Here is a 14266-nt window from a genome sequence, read left to right as displayed (position 1 = left end):
TCCTGTGACAGAGATATCTTTAGGCAGCATTTCTCTCATAAGCCTTATACTGTGTTCCTTTAACATCCAAAATTCCCATTAAAGCTAATTTAATATTTTACCTCAACTGATAAAGGTGTAGGCCTCAGTCTAATGTTAATTGTATGGGTGAAATTATGTGCCCAATTGTGTCCAATTAGTTTTTACGGTCTAGCTAGCTACCTAAATACATAAATAAACAGGAAAAGCAAACAATAAAAACAACCATGCAAGTATCCATATCTTCCATATGAAGACAACATAAATGGATGAATTTTTTTTCTTAAATTTTTAGGAAGCCTTTTAACTCAAGACAATAACTTTTGCTTCTATGTGATGGAAGAATAAATGGAAGGCATCTCTATAACCAAGACTGGGTATATGATTAATGGTGAGATATTTTAATTGCTGTAATTGACTTTCTCCACTAAAAAATTCAAAGGACTCTACTGACATACTCGAAATCTATTTCAATTTTGGATGCAGAGAAATCATTCTAATTTACTTTGGCATTTTCTTAGCATTAATATCAGTTTCTAGGTCCTATAGCTAAGGAGGGTAAAATAGAATTTATTTTTTCTTTTTCTAAATATGTTCATTTTTTCGGATCAGAACAGCTTGGTAAAGACAATTTTTGGATCCTAAGTGAGCAGTTTATGCTGTCATCTAAGGTAAATAAATCTGAAAGTTTGAAACTGTAGCTTTGACAAATTTGTACCAAAGCAACAGGAAACTGAATGAGATAATGTCAATAAAACATTGACTCTTTAAAATACTTTCTAGCACAGCCTAATACAAAATTGGATGCATGTATTTCAACTGGAACAAGTAAGCTATTCACACTGCTCTTGTTTTATACTCTTCCTCCCCCCATTTACATTTATATCCTGCATTTCCTATTAATAGCTGAAAGCAGATTACATGAGGTTCTCCCTAATCTTTCTCTCACACACAACACCAGTCCTTTGAGGTGGGATGGACTGAGAACATGTGATTGGTCCATGATCAAGTGGGGAATGGGCACCCAGCTCTTCTTGTTCAACTCATTACTTTAGCTTCTATGCAAACTGACATCTATCTCTATAGTATAAGGAGCAATTTTTGTGTTTCATCTAACCAATGTTGTTTTATCATAATGGGAAGAGTTTCTCCATCTTATAGAGATTATCACAGATAATCCCCACTTGGTTAAAGACCTTGGTATTACCTTGGGTTAAAGCCCACTGCAACAGTATAGCCATGAAGGCTTCAAGAGTTGTAAACCTAATCCTAAATAGCTTCTGCTCTGGCAATCTCACACTACTTACCAGTGCTTACAAAACTTTTGCCAGACCCATCCTCGAATACAGCTCATCTGTTTGGAACCCATATCGCATCTCAGACATTAACACCCTTGAAAATGTCCAAAGATACTTCACCAGAAGAGCCCTTCACTCCTCCACTCGAAACAGAATACCCTACGAGACTAGACTTTCAATCCTGGGACTATAAAGTTTAGAACTAAGACGCCTTAAACAAGATCCAAGTATTGCCCACAATATCATATGCTGCAACATCCTGCCTGTCGGCGACTACTTCAGCTTCAACCACAACAACACAAGAGCACACAACAGATTTAAACTTAATATTAACCGCTCCAAACTTGACTGTAAAAAAATATGACTTCAGTAACCGAGTTGTCGAAGCGTGGAACTCATTACCGGACTCCATAGTGTCATCCCCAAACCCCCAACACTTTACCCTTACATTATCTACGTTTGACCTATCCAGATTCCTAAGAGGTCAGTAAGGGGCGAGTACAAGTGCACTAGAGTGCCTTCTGTCCCCTGTCCTATTGCTCTCCTATATCTCCTATACCTTTCTTCTATTCCTATATCTCTTCTTCTATTCTTTCATTGATATGTTCTATTACTATATCTTCTTTTCTATTATTTCTTAGATATATTTTACTATGAGTATCTCCTCTATAACCTTCATCATGTATTTTACTATGTGTATAGATATATACCCATTAAAACCCTCATTGTGTATTGGACAAAATTAAAAAAAATCTTGTTACAGCATGAGATATTTTTTAAAAAAAATTACAAGTTCTGACTTTGGAACATATCCAATGCAACAAATATTGTTTCACATTAATTTGTAAGGCTGCTCTTTTGGTGCCCTTTGTATCAATCCATATTTTGGATATTATAGACATTATTTTGTGTGTTTTTTTTCTTCCTGCTTCAGTGTTTTTCACCACACCCTTGTCTCATTTATTTAAAGAAACAGAGTAATTTATAGCAAGTCCTAGCTAAATTTGTCCAATGTTAAAAAAAAAATCTGTGTAGGTTACTGAGAAAATTGCAAGGAACTTGACAAATGTGCCCACCGTTCCAATGCTTTCATTAGAAGGATGAATCATTCAGAATGATGAAAGCAGTGTTGCTCCACAAAACACAAGCTCCACCCCTTTTGTAGATGTCTGTAACTTCATAACTTATGTGGGGGAAAAAGGTGCAGCTTGTTATCGCTCACCAAACCCCACAATCCCCTACCTAGCTTTGGAATTTAAAAAGAAGGAAATTACAAATTGTTTACCTATTGTTGACAAGAAAGCTGTCCTTAAAGTCATCAAGTTATGAAAGAAATCTTACTTGGGAGAAGGTGTGTGTGTGTGTTTCAAAATGCATAAGTCTTTCTTATTTGTATTTAGTGTGAACCTCCTATGAGTTATTTCTGCATTAGATTTGGGTATAGATTTGACAGTTGCCTATTAGCTTTTTTAGTGATTGTGGAATGTAAATCTTTGTTCGGCAATTTTGTTTTGTAATGACAATGATCCAATTTGGATATCCCAAGGAACTTGTCCCTGCTGGAATAAATGTGAAGTGACATCATTAAACAGCATTAAATGGTCCCAAATTTACTTTTGCTACTATACTTTTCACTTAAAAATGGAGCATGGAGAGAAATTCCATGACTGGTAGATAATAAAATTTAGAACTTAAAATATGTCAGATGTAGCTCCAACACCCCCCCCCTTTTTTTTTTGACAGAGGTTTGATTTTACAAAATTTGGTACTCACTTGGATGTCCTTTTAATCAGACTTTCTACTTGTAATACTGGAGTCCGGGACAGCTTCTGCCGCACAAATCCCAGTGACCAGTTAGGTCCCACAGAGTTGGCCTTCTCCGGGCCCCGTCGACTAAACAATTTCGTCTGGCGGGACCCAGGGGAAGAGCCTTCTCTGTGGTGGCCCCGACCCTCTGGAACCAACTCCCCCCGGAGATTAGAACTGCCCCCACCCTCCTTGCCTTTTGTAAGCTCCTCAAAACTCACCTCTGTTGTCAGGCATGGGGAAATTTAAATTTTCCCTTCCCCCTAGGCTTATAGAATTTATACATGGTATGTTTGTATGTATGATCGGTTCTTTAAATTGGGGGTTTTTAGATTATTTTTAATATTAGATTTGTTTACATTGTCTTTTTATTGTTGTTAGCAGCCCCGAGTCTGCGGAGAGATTAATAAATAAATAAACAAACAAACAAACAAGCAAACAAGCAAACAAATAAATAAATAAAGTGTGAAGCTAGCAATAAAGTGACCCATGTTCAAATCCTGGCTAAACCATTAAGCTAATTATTGGGTGACACTGAACAAACATAATCTTCAGTCTAATCCTTTTTTTCAAAATATGCTTTTTCAAGAGACACCTTTTTTTTTTTTTTTGAAAAAGCCTCTTTGGGACATCTTTGAGAATCTCCATAGACATTTTCAGTCTAAAGTTCAGATCAGGGATGTTGTAAAGAGTTAAGTGCAATGAGAATGATATGTGCTGCACTGAACCACTCGGAGGTAGCTGTTGATAGATTAAATAGTCACTGGTGTTACTTCTCTACCTACAAAAAAAAAAGCTAAGAGTAAACCTTGCATAAGTCCTTTCCTTACTTGAATAACAAATGTCTGCCTGTCTGTCATTGGCATACAAAGGGAAATGATGTAGCAAGCTGTCTGTTTTGAACAGGTTCCACTTTAGCCACAGTGGAGAGGGGTTGTTATTTGCTAAACAGCTGCACTTACGAGTTCTGGGTGAAAAGCTACCAGTGATTTATGCAACCATTTCTGGCTATTGTTTCTTTTATCGCAAGGGTGCAGACCCAGGGTCCCTTCAGCATCAGTAAGTGCCAGGCAGGAGTCTTCATGTTGGATTAGCCTCAGCCAAGTGTAGTTGAACTTTTGGTTCTGCACATAGAAAAGAATTGGCAAAGATAAAGATTCAATCAGGGTTTTCTCAATTACAGAGCTGATTCTCTTTGACTATGCCCTGGATAACTCTAAGATGCTCTTTCCAGGGGTTACTCAAATACTGACCAAAGGTTCACTATAAATAATACAATTTCCTTTCTCAGTTAGACCAGTGCTAAAGGCGCACATGAGATATATTTTCAAAACTTGTAATCCATTAAATAAAAGGCACCCTGTTAGACTGACATTTTTATTGTCCCCTTCCCCCTCTGTACATACGGTACTTACCTTTTTGTTACTTTAAAAATGCATTAAAACTATGTTTGGTGTATTAAATTGAAAATGTAGGTTATTCAAACTAAGTGCACATTTATTTTTTAAAATTCACTTTAAAATGTTAATTTTTTTACTATGGATGAACTTAATAAGCTGCTTCATTTGTCCCTTCCTTTAATAAAATTATTATTGAAAACATAAGCAACTGTTAATTCACCCAACACAAAGGAAGTTGCATATTCAGAACAGATATAAAGAAGATTCATTTTCAGGGGAAAATGTTGAAAGTGGACAATAAGATTCAAAATACACATATTGTTACATGAAAAATGATCTGATCAATTTATTTTCTGCATGAGAGATACTACTGTTCTCAGCATTTCTAATCTTTTAATTTTATTCGACGTTTGCCTATGCTGAGACAATATGCAACTACTCCCCCTTTAACAAAACATTAGAAAATAATTCATAATCCATTTTCAAAAATTTCTTGGGGCAAATACATTTAAAAAAGCTTCTTAAAACTCTTCTCTGTGACATTGCAACTACATCCCCCCCACCTTCAATTTTTCCCTTTTTTTCCCCCTTGTGGGCCATCGTGTCTATATCCCTAGAAGAACCAATAGGGTATTCATTTTGTTTGATGAATGAAGAAAGCTAGGAAGCATGAGAAAACTTGAGAGCGGGCACAACCCTGCTTTGTCTGGATGCAAGGCCACACAGCCAGGATCAGGGCGCTGTTGTCTAGTCTCACCTTACTCCTATTAAAGTTCCTCTGAAAGCCTGTGCTCAGTTTTCTCTGATCAGCCTCACTGTTGCACCCCTTCTGTTTCTTGTAGGGAAAGGGCCAGAGTGTTCAAAGAGGCCATCAAAAGATCCTATAGCATAGATACGATCTTCAGCCCCCTGCCTGAAGAAGGAATTCTGGCCACCATTCCATTTTGGGCATGCAAGCCAGATGAATCACTGTCACATTGTAATCCCCTTCTGGGTAGGTCTGACCAGGAAATCAACTCCACAGGAAGGCTAAGAATATTATAATTGGGACTGGCAATAACAGAATCTTCCAAGTCTAATTGTGATGTACTTCCTCCTCCTATTCTTTATAGTTCAGTGAATTAGCGGAATGTCTGCCTGAGTAGCTTCTAAATGTTACCTTGTTTTGCACTTAAAAATTGCTTCAGCCCCTTTTGCCTATGTAAAGATTCTTGCAGGACACTCTATCAAGATCATCTGCCTTTCCCTTTATATCCAGGTTTCTCAACTTCGGCAATTTTAAGATACATGGACGTCAACTCCCACAATTCCCTAGCCAGGTTGGCTGAGCAATCCTGGGAATTGAAGTCCACATATCTTAAAGTTGCCAGGGTTGACAAACACTGCTCTATACCTTATGCTTGGATAAGATGACAATTGGTTTATCCAGACAGGACTGTATTTCTTTTGACTGCAGGGCAGTTATAGATACTTTAAAACTAAAAATAATACAAGCATCACAGCTGGGCAGAGAACTTAATAGCATATATAGGATTAAAAGATATCCAGTATTTTGAAGACATTTTAAAGGGCTTAGCCTCTAAGAATAATAAAAAATAATTCCAGTCTTACCTTGTTATTAATATCACATGTTTCAAAGGTAACATTAGAATGTTTCACAGTGATGCACTTATCCAATGCTACATTAATAATCTAGAACAAATAAATGATTGAAACACATATTCAGAAAAAAAATTATATCAAAAAAGACAATGGTTGACTGAAAATGTTGAAGCAATTACAATTTATAATCACTATTTAGCATCTGTAATCTGCATCTGATTGTATTTTATTTGTGGAAGAATAATATTATGCACCAAAAATGCCAATTTATTACCAGCGAAATGCATTTGTATGCCTGATTCTCCCAGGACAGAAAAAGTATTACCAGAAGGATGAAATGAAAAGAAATCTGAAAGGATCGTAAATAAAGTTTATAAAAGAACTAGAAGAAATGAGTGAACAGCCCCAGAAAATGTTCACTAGATATAGAAAAGTGGATGGAAAATTTCAAAACAAACTGATTGCTGATAGTATATATGGGTAGTCCTTGACTTATGACCACTATTTGAGCCTGAAATTTATGTTGCCAAGTGAGCAATTTGTTAAGTGACTTTTTGCCCCATTTTATGGCCTTGCCACAGTTGTTGAGTGAATCACTGCAACTGCTAATTTAACTTTGTTGCTTGTATCTTTACAATTAATATTGACTGATTTCTACTAAGATTGGATTGTTTATTTATACCCGGACAATTATTAAATGTTGTGCCTTATGATTCTTGACAAACTTATGTTTTGAGATATCTTGTTATTGTTCACCACTGTGAATCAGCCTAATCTTACCTATAAAACATGTGATATTTTATAACAAGATAAGTTTGAGAGCATATGCACCAAGACAAATTCCTTGTGTGTCCAATCACACTTGGCCAATTAAAAATTCTATTCTATTCTATTCTATTCCATTCCATTCCATTCCATTCCATTCCACTCCACTCCACTCCACTCTATTCTGCAACACTGTGGTTAAGTGAATCTGGCTTCCCCATTGACTCTACTTGTCAAAAGGTCACAAAAGGAGATCATTCTATCAGCAATCAGTTCATTTTAAAATTCTCTATCCACTTTTCCATCTCTGGGAAACATTTTCTGGAGCTGTTCACTTATTTCCTCTAGTTCTTTATAAAATTTATTTACAACTTGCAATGGTTCATTCCATTTTCCCCATTAAACATGGCAAAGATTGGTTTATCTTTGATATATTAAATGATATATGTCAATTTTCTATAAACTCCTACATGTTCCACACTGCATCTTGCAATCTACCTGACATTCACCTCAAATATTGTGTTCCCAGCCAATAACATGGCACCACCAGCACTCAAAAACACTTATGTCCCTAGACAAGAAACCACAATGCTAGCATAAGCACTTGTTACATGTTTCCCACAAATAAACAACTATGGAAATGTTTCACACCCTGCCTTATTCTATGTTCAATGCTGAAGAATTCCCCAAGCATTCCAAGTTTTCTCACAAGTTTTACTTCAAACATGATGAGCTGCGGTGGCACAATGGTTAGAGTGCAGTACTGCAAGCTACTTCTGCTGCCTGCCAGCTGTCTACAATTTGGCCGTTCAAATCTTGCTAGGCTCAGGGTTGACTCAACCTTCCATCCTTCCAAGATGGGTAAAATGGGGACCCAGATTGTTGGAAGTAATAAGCCGACTCTGTAAACTGTTTAGAGAGGGCTGTAAATCACTGTGAAGCAGTGTATAAGTCTAAGTGCTATTGCTATAATCAGGTCTTATTACATTATGCAATTAATCTCTAACTCCACTCTTGCAAAAATGATTCTGCAATCTTTCTATGTGGAAATATAAAGCTGAGATAAGCACACACATACAAAAATGACACTATCTCAATCATCACCTTATAGACTTGAACCTAACCAGTGTTCAGTCACCTCTACAACTGTCTACCTCTCACTCAAGGCATCTTTTCCTGTGCTTCGTTTCCCTCATCCCTGCTCATATTATAAAAGTTTTGCTATGTGCTACTGGCACAAAAGGCACAGTTTGCATCATGACTCTTTATTCCTATCTCCAGTTTTAGGTGAACACACCAAAAGCACTTTAATTTCTGAATGCACTTTCTGATTCTTGTCAACACTCCTTAATCCTTGGCAGTCCAAACTTAACTTTCCTACTTCAGATGCTATTGTTCAGTTTTTCAGAAGGGAATCTCCAAGAGTTATTTCTATTTGTTGCTGCATCTATCAGCAACCTAAGCAGGGACAGGTAAAAATGGAATTATCCACAGCTGACCTTTTGCAGTTAATTTGGTTGCCCAACCCATTGAAACAGCAATCTTCTATCTTAAAATTAGTTGGTCTAACCAAGACTAATTCATAGTTTTAAACAAACTCTTCCAGATTAATGAAGTGAGCTGTAATTTGTTATTTTAAAGGTCAAAAAAATAAATATAAATAAGTGGGTAAGACCTCCTGCTGTTATAAGATCTCAGCTTGCTAATGCATTTGGAAGATGAATGACTGGTTATATATAACTTCCTCCCCCCAGTGCTGAGATATAAGGCTTATAATATCAAGAATCCATTCTTCCCCCACTTCATAATATCCAATTTTTTTGTGATCTTGAGTTCATGGATAATAGGACAGACTCTAACCCATCCCTTGCCCTTAGAATAAGGAGATTTAGAAGAAGAAGGGCTCCTATATGAATTAATAATTGTGTTGAAAAATGGAATCTCGGTAAATGTACTTATACCAACTATCCCAGAATTCCCTTTTTTATGAGCTGAGGTGGTACAGTGGTTAGAATGCTACTTCTGTTGCCAGCAGTTTGGCAGTTTGATTCTCACCAGGCTCAAGGTTGACTCAGCCTTCCATCATTCAGAGATCAGTAAAATGAGGACCCAGATTGTTGGGAGCAGTATGCTGACTATGTAAACCATTTAGGGAAGGCTGTAAAGCACTGTGAAGCAATATATAAGTCTAAGTGCTATTGCTATTTAGACAACTATTATAATGCAAGAGCTCCAAATTGTTTGATCAGGTCGCATTTCAACTTGTTCTGCAAAATTTGTCAAGATGAACATTATCAAGAGCAAGATCAGTTTTTTTCATACCATTATAATTTACCATGAAATATATGCAAGGATTATTATTATTATTATTATTATTATTATTATTATTATTATTATTATTATTATTATTGTATGCCGCCCCTCTCCGAAGACTCGGAGACTAGTAGGAAAACGTTAATGGATATGTACAACAGAAGGTCTGGTGGGAAAAAAAATAGGGTTTCCACAAGGCCCTGGTCTTGTGCTTTCATGATGCAGGTTTTTCAGCATGCAAGGCAAGGTAGCCTATGATCCTCTTTGTTGAGCTATATTTGATCATAATAATTAATTCTGTTTTTCTAACATGGGATTTAGCAGTTTTATTGTTATTTACAGTACTTCCTTTGTCCTAAGACTTTAATCCCAATACGTACACTTTGCAAGCTATTCAGAGTTGTGAATGCAGTCCAGGGTAAATAGAGTGCTTTTAGAGGTAGTCCTTGTAACTTGGGTCTGATAACTTGGTCTTGGTGATGTGTTTGCTAAGTGAAAAACCCTTAGTGCATCTGTGGCTTAGGACATTACATGGGCCAATATATATGGACTGTAATACTGAACACATTATACAGAAAGGCGCTGTAAAGGTCCTAGATGTAAGCATTAGCTACAAAGTTATTTTTAATTGCTGTCTTAACTGTGATTGGCTATTAAATGAGGGGAATCACTGAGTGAGGACCATCTGTATACCACAGAGGAGCTCCTTTCAGGCAAATCACTTGAGTAGCATTCCAAGTAGCAATATCACTTAGATTTATATACTGCTTCATAATGCTTTACAGACTTTTCTAAGTGGTTTACAGAGTCAGCATATTGTTCCCAACAATCTGGATCAACATTTTATGGACCTTGGAAGTATGGAAGGCCGAGTCAACTTTGAGCAGTCACAATTGAACTCCTGGCAGTGAGCAGAGTTTGCCTGAAATGCTGCATTCTAAATACTGCACCACCCCAGCTCTTAATACGAAGAAGAGCCGTGAGAAATGTACCTTCAGGTTGACATACAGGATTGCTGATATTGATTTTTTTAAAATTTTATGCCTTATGTCCTGCAAGAACTGTATGTTGCCTTATTATTCCAAGGATTCAGGGTGTTAAAACGGCAGAAATAAGAAGTATGTTAAAATTATCAGAAGAAGCAGTCGTAAAAAAAAGGAAGCCAAACAACTTCCTCTCATCTCCCATAGCTCATAAAAAGCTTTATGGCTCCACTTTGTAGTTCCTGAGAACGCTATTCCAGAGGAACTCATAATACTTTTTGTGTTACAATGACTATCATTTACAGCTGCTAAATTATCTTTGGAACTGGAGAATGGGTATTAAAAGCTCCTTAAGATGCACTATAATATAGTTTTATAGGAGGTCTTGGCTTTGGGACCTTACAGAAACAATTCCTATTTTATTCCAGAAAGGAATAAAATGGATTTCTAGTGCCCTCTAGTGGTGGCAAATTGAAAATGTGAAATCCTTAAGGCTTTGAAGAGAACAGTTCTACAACTAGGTTGAATGCCTGAAGCATCTGCTTGGTATCAACACATCTCATTTGTTAAATAAATAAACGGTAACAAATTATATAGATTGTGGAAGGTAAGAATAGCAAAGCTTTATGTTTATTGAAGGAGGATCAGTGTTTAGGGCTTACGAATTTTAAACATTTTCCCATTTTGTAATTTATAAATATTTTTCTAAGATCTATATCAGTTTCCTATATAAACTTCTGCCAGATAATTCTGGGGAAAGAAATTATAAAACATCCTGCTTTTGTCTCTTCTGGATCCCAATGTACTGCTTGTAATGCATAACTTTCCATTGACAAAACTACTATCCTTTCGGTACAGTTAACTGATTTCAAGTCAGAAATGTTGCACTGTAATACATAAATATCCAGGAGTAGTAGTAATAATAATAGAAAAAGCAATGCTTAAAAAAATATAGATTTGGAGAAAAACGCATAAATTCTGCAGCATCTACTTCCAAGACTTCAGCTAAATTTGTATAGGGAACATATCACCAATAGGTCGTGCTTCTAGACATTGTGTAACACAAATACATATCTACAGGTCAGGTTCACTCATTAATCTAAACCATAAAGAAACAAGAAACAAAAGACATTAAAAATGGATACACATGAAATGAGATTTAAAAAACAATTATGTCTAGTTTATATGATCACAATTCACTATATCTTTCCACATTTTGCAAACTATCAGAAGACTATATATTTGCAAACAATCCATGTTTCTATCAAATCCACATATTTATTTATACATTCATTGGGTTTGTTTTTCTCAGCTACGTCTTTCTAAGATCTCATAAATGCTATCCATATATAATTTTTGGTACTTTCCCGTCCTGTCAATACATTGTTTTTTTATAGAGAGATTTACAGTGATACCTCGTCTTACAAACCCCTTGTCATACAAACTTTTTAAGATACAAACCTGGGGTTTAAGGGTTTTTTTTGCCTCTTCTTCCAAACTATTTTCACCTTACAAACCCAACCCACCACCACTGGAATGCCCTGCCTCCAGACTTCTGTTGCCAGCGAAGCGCCCGTTTTTGTGCTGCTAGGATTCCCCTGAGGCTTCCCTCCATGGGAAACACCACCTCTGGACTTCCGTGTTTTTGCGATGCTGCAGGGGAATCCCAGCAGCGCAAAAACGGGCGCTTCGCTGGCAATGGAAGTCCGGAGGTGGGGTTTCGAGGACTTCCATGTTTTTGCGATACTGCAATTTCACTGAGGCTCCCCTCGCTGGGAAACCCCACCTCCGGACTTCCGTTGCCAGCGAAGCACCCGATTCCCCTGCAGCATCACAAAAACATGGAAGTCTGGAGGTGGGGTTTCCCATGGAGGGCAGCCTCAGGGGAATCCCAGCAGCAAAAAAACGGGCGCTTCGGCTGGCAAAATGGGTGAGTTTTGGGCTTGCACGCATTAATCGCTTTTCCATTGATTCCTATGGGAAACATTATAATAATAATAATAATAATTTATTAGATTTGTATGCCGCCCCTCTCTGAAGACACTGTTTCGTCTTACAAATTTTTCACCTTACAAACCTCGTCCCGGAACCAATTAAGTTCGTAAGATGAAATATCATTGTATTTTGAAATTCAATCCTCATTCACTTTCTCTATACTGTATGACCAAACTATTGCAATATACTTTTTTGAACTGGTCACACACTTTCATTTTCAATCCACCTTTATTCATTTGATCTTGTCCCTTGCACTTCCTCTTAATACAGATTTCTGAACTTATTCCCACTGCATTTTACTTTTTTATTTCTCTTTAGAATTCACCATTATTATGTCAGAGAACAGAAACACCTACTTGCAGACAGACATTTTTGTTTCTTTTGAGCCTTACAACATATCACCTTCTACCCTTTTACTAGCCTTTGTAGGTCTTGAAATTTTGCTACCTTTGTTTCTATTTTTAGTAAATATTCTACAAATATAGAAAAATTCATCTACATGTTACACCTCTTCATCATTCATGTATAACTTGCAACTATTAATTCAACTTTCTTAGTCAAATATAATTGCTTGATCTTTGATACATTAATTTTATTCATATGTCATATCCTTTCTACATCCTACAATCATTATACATTCACTCAATATTATTCAGATACTCAACCGTTATCATGAGGACATGAATACACACATATTTAAATTGTCATCCAAAACCCCCCTCTAATAAGTAGTTTGATATGTATCCATAAATATATTAAACAACTCAGAAAATATCACATTAGGTTAGTCCTGAACCATTTATTTATTTATTTATTTATTTATTTATTTATTTATTTATTTATTTATTTATTTATTTATTTATTTATTATTTAGATTTGTATGCCGCCCCTCTCCGCGGACTCGGGGCGGCTAATCATTCTATTTATTTTACTTCAATATTGCCAACTTTCCTTATTAGCAATCAGTCAATTCAAACTTAGAAAAGTGTATTCTAATTATTGCCAATTTTGAATTCCTAATTTTATGCACATACAATATCTTCTTACATACATTTTACCTTTTTGTTATTATCCCTTCACTTTTCCACAGAACTGTAGATGTAGACTACCATCATTCAGATTTATTATATCCTTCAACTTATTCTTACTTTTATCAATTAATAAATTACTTTTATTAATTCCTGTTTAATATTTTTTGTTACATTATGCATTTAATCTTCCCTATGTCATGGCTCTCCTATTCTTATCATCTATTATGGCTTTGGTTAACTGAGTTAACTAAGTCATTAGTCATATCTGTTCCAGAAGCATTTAATGCCAATGGTATGGCACAGAAAGTGGTAATCATTTTGGGCACATTTTGGCCAACCTGCTACAAGGCTAACCAAAACTTATGTTTACTCCAAGCATGCCCATTATATTCTATAAAATCTTTGTCTTTACCATTTACTCCATCTCCATTCCAAGTTCTAATCTTTTTGTCATAATTATCACCAGATGGACCTACATATATTGACCTCCATTGCATGTTCAGGTTTTAGTTAGATAATCTAAGCTTTCATATATTTTTTAATTATAATTAATTAAACTAGACTATAGCACAATGTGTAGATTCAATTATTTATATAGATAAACCATTCCCAATAACTTTGCTCCGCTTTATCTTTTCCTAGACCACCTTCTACCTTATTGATGTCAACTTCAACTAGGAAAGATTTTTCTCTTTGGCCTGACAGTTAAATTAACTTCCTCTATCTTTTGAGGCAATACACCTTCAAAAGCTAATTGTTGGAGAATAGGCGTTGATTGCTTACCTGAACGCCTCTTCTCGTACGGTGAGCGGGTACAGCAGTCACATGGGTTGCTCATGTCCAATCCGGTGGAACTGAGCCTAGTATTAAAAAAGCTTGCCGGATCCGCCCCTTCCCCAGAATTCGCGAATCCATAGACTAGGCTCAGCTGTGAAGCTCTGTAGTGTTCAACTCTTATTGTTAGAGAAAGAAAGGTTATAGGAAGATAAAGAAGACACATACAAGGGCGGGAAGTGACTGCTGTACCCGCTCACCGTACGAGAAGAGGCGTTCAG

General features: G+C 36.3%; 1 protein-coding gene across 1 annotated transcript in view; it reads right to left on the bottom strand.

Moving 5' to 3' along the window:
* Nucleotides 1-14266, bottom strand: part of GALNT5 (polypeptide N-acetylgalactosaminyltransferase 5) — a 51199-nt gene that overhangs the window by 4166 nt on the left and 32767 nt on the right. The window contains exons 8-9 of the mRNA XM_070731544.1: nucleotides 6134-6214; nucleotides 4085-4246 (exon numbers count right to left, since the gene is read on the bottom strand). Coding sequence (XP_070587645.1) covers nucleotides 4085-4246; nucleotides 6134-6214 — 243 coding nt within the window. The remainder of the gene's footprint in view (nucleotides 1-4084; nucleotides 4247-6133; nucleotides 6215-14266) is intronic.

The sequence above is a fragment of the Erythrolamprus reginae genome, chromosome 1, assembly GCF_031021105.1.
Source record: "Erythrolamprus reginae isolate rEryReg1 chromosome 1, rEryReg1.hap1, whole genome shotgun sequence".
Classification (NCBI taxonomy): domain Eukaryota; kingdom Metazoa; phylum Chordata; class Lepidosauria; order Squamata; family Dipsadidae; genus Erythrolamprus; species Erythrolamprus reginae.
Note: the sequence above shows the minus strand (reverse complement) of the source record. Positions and strands in the feature narration are given on the sequence as shown.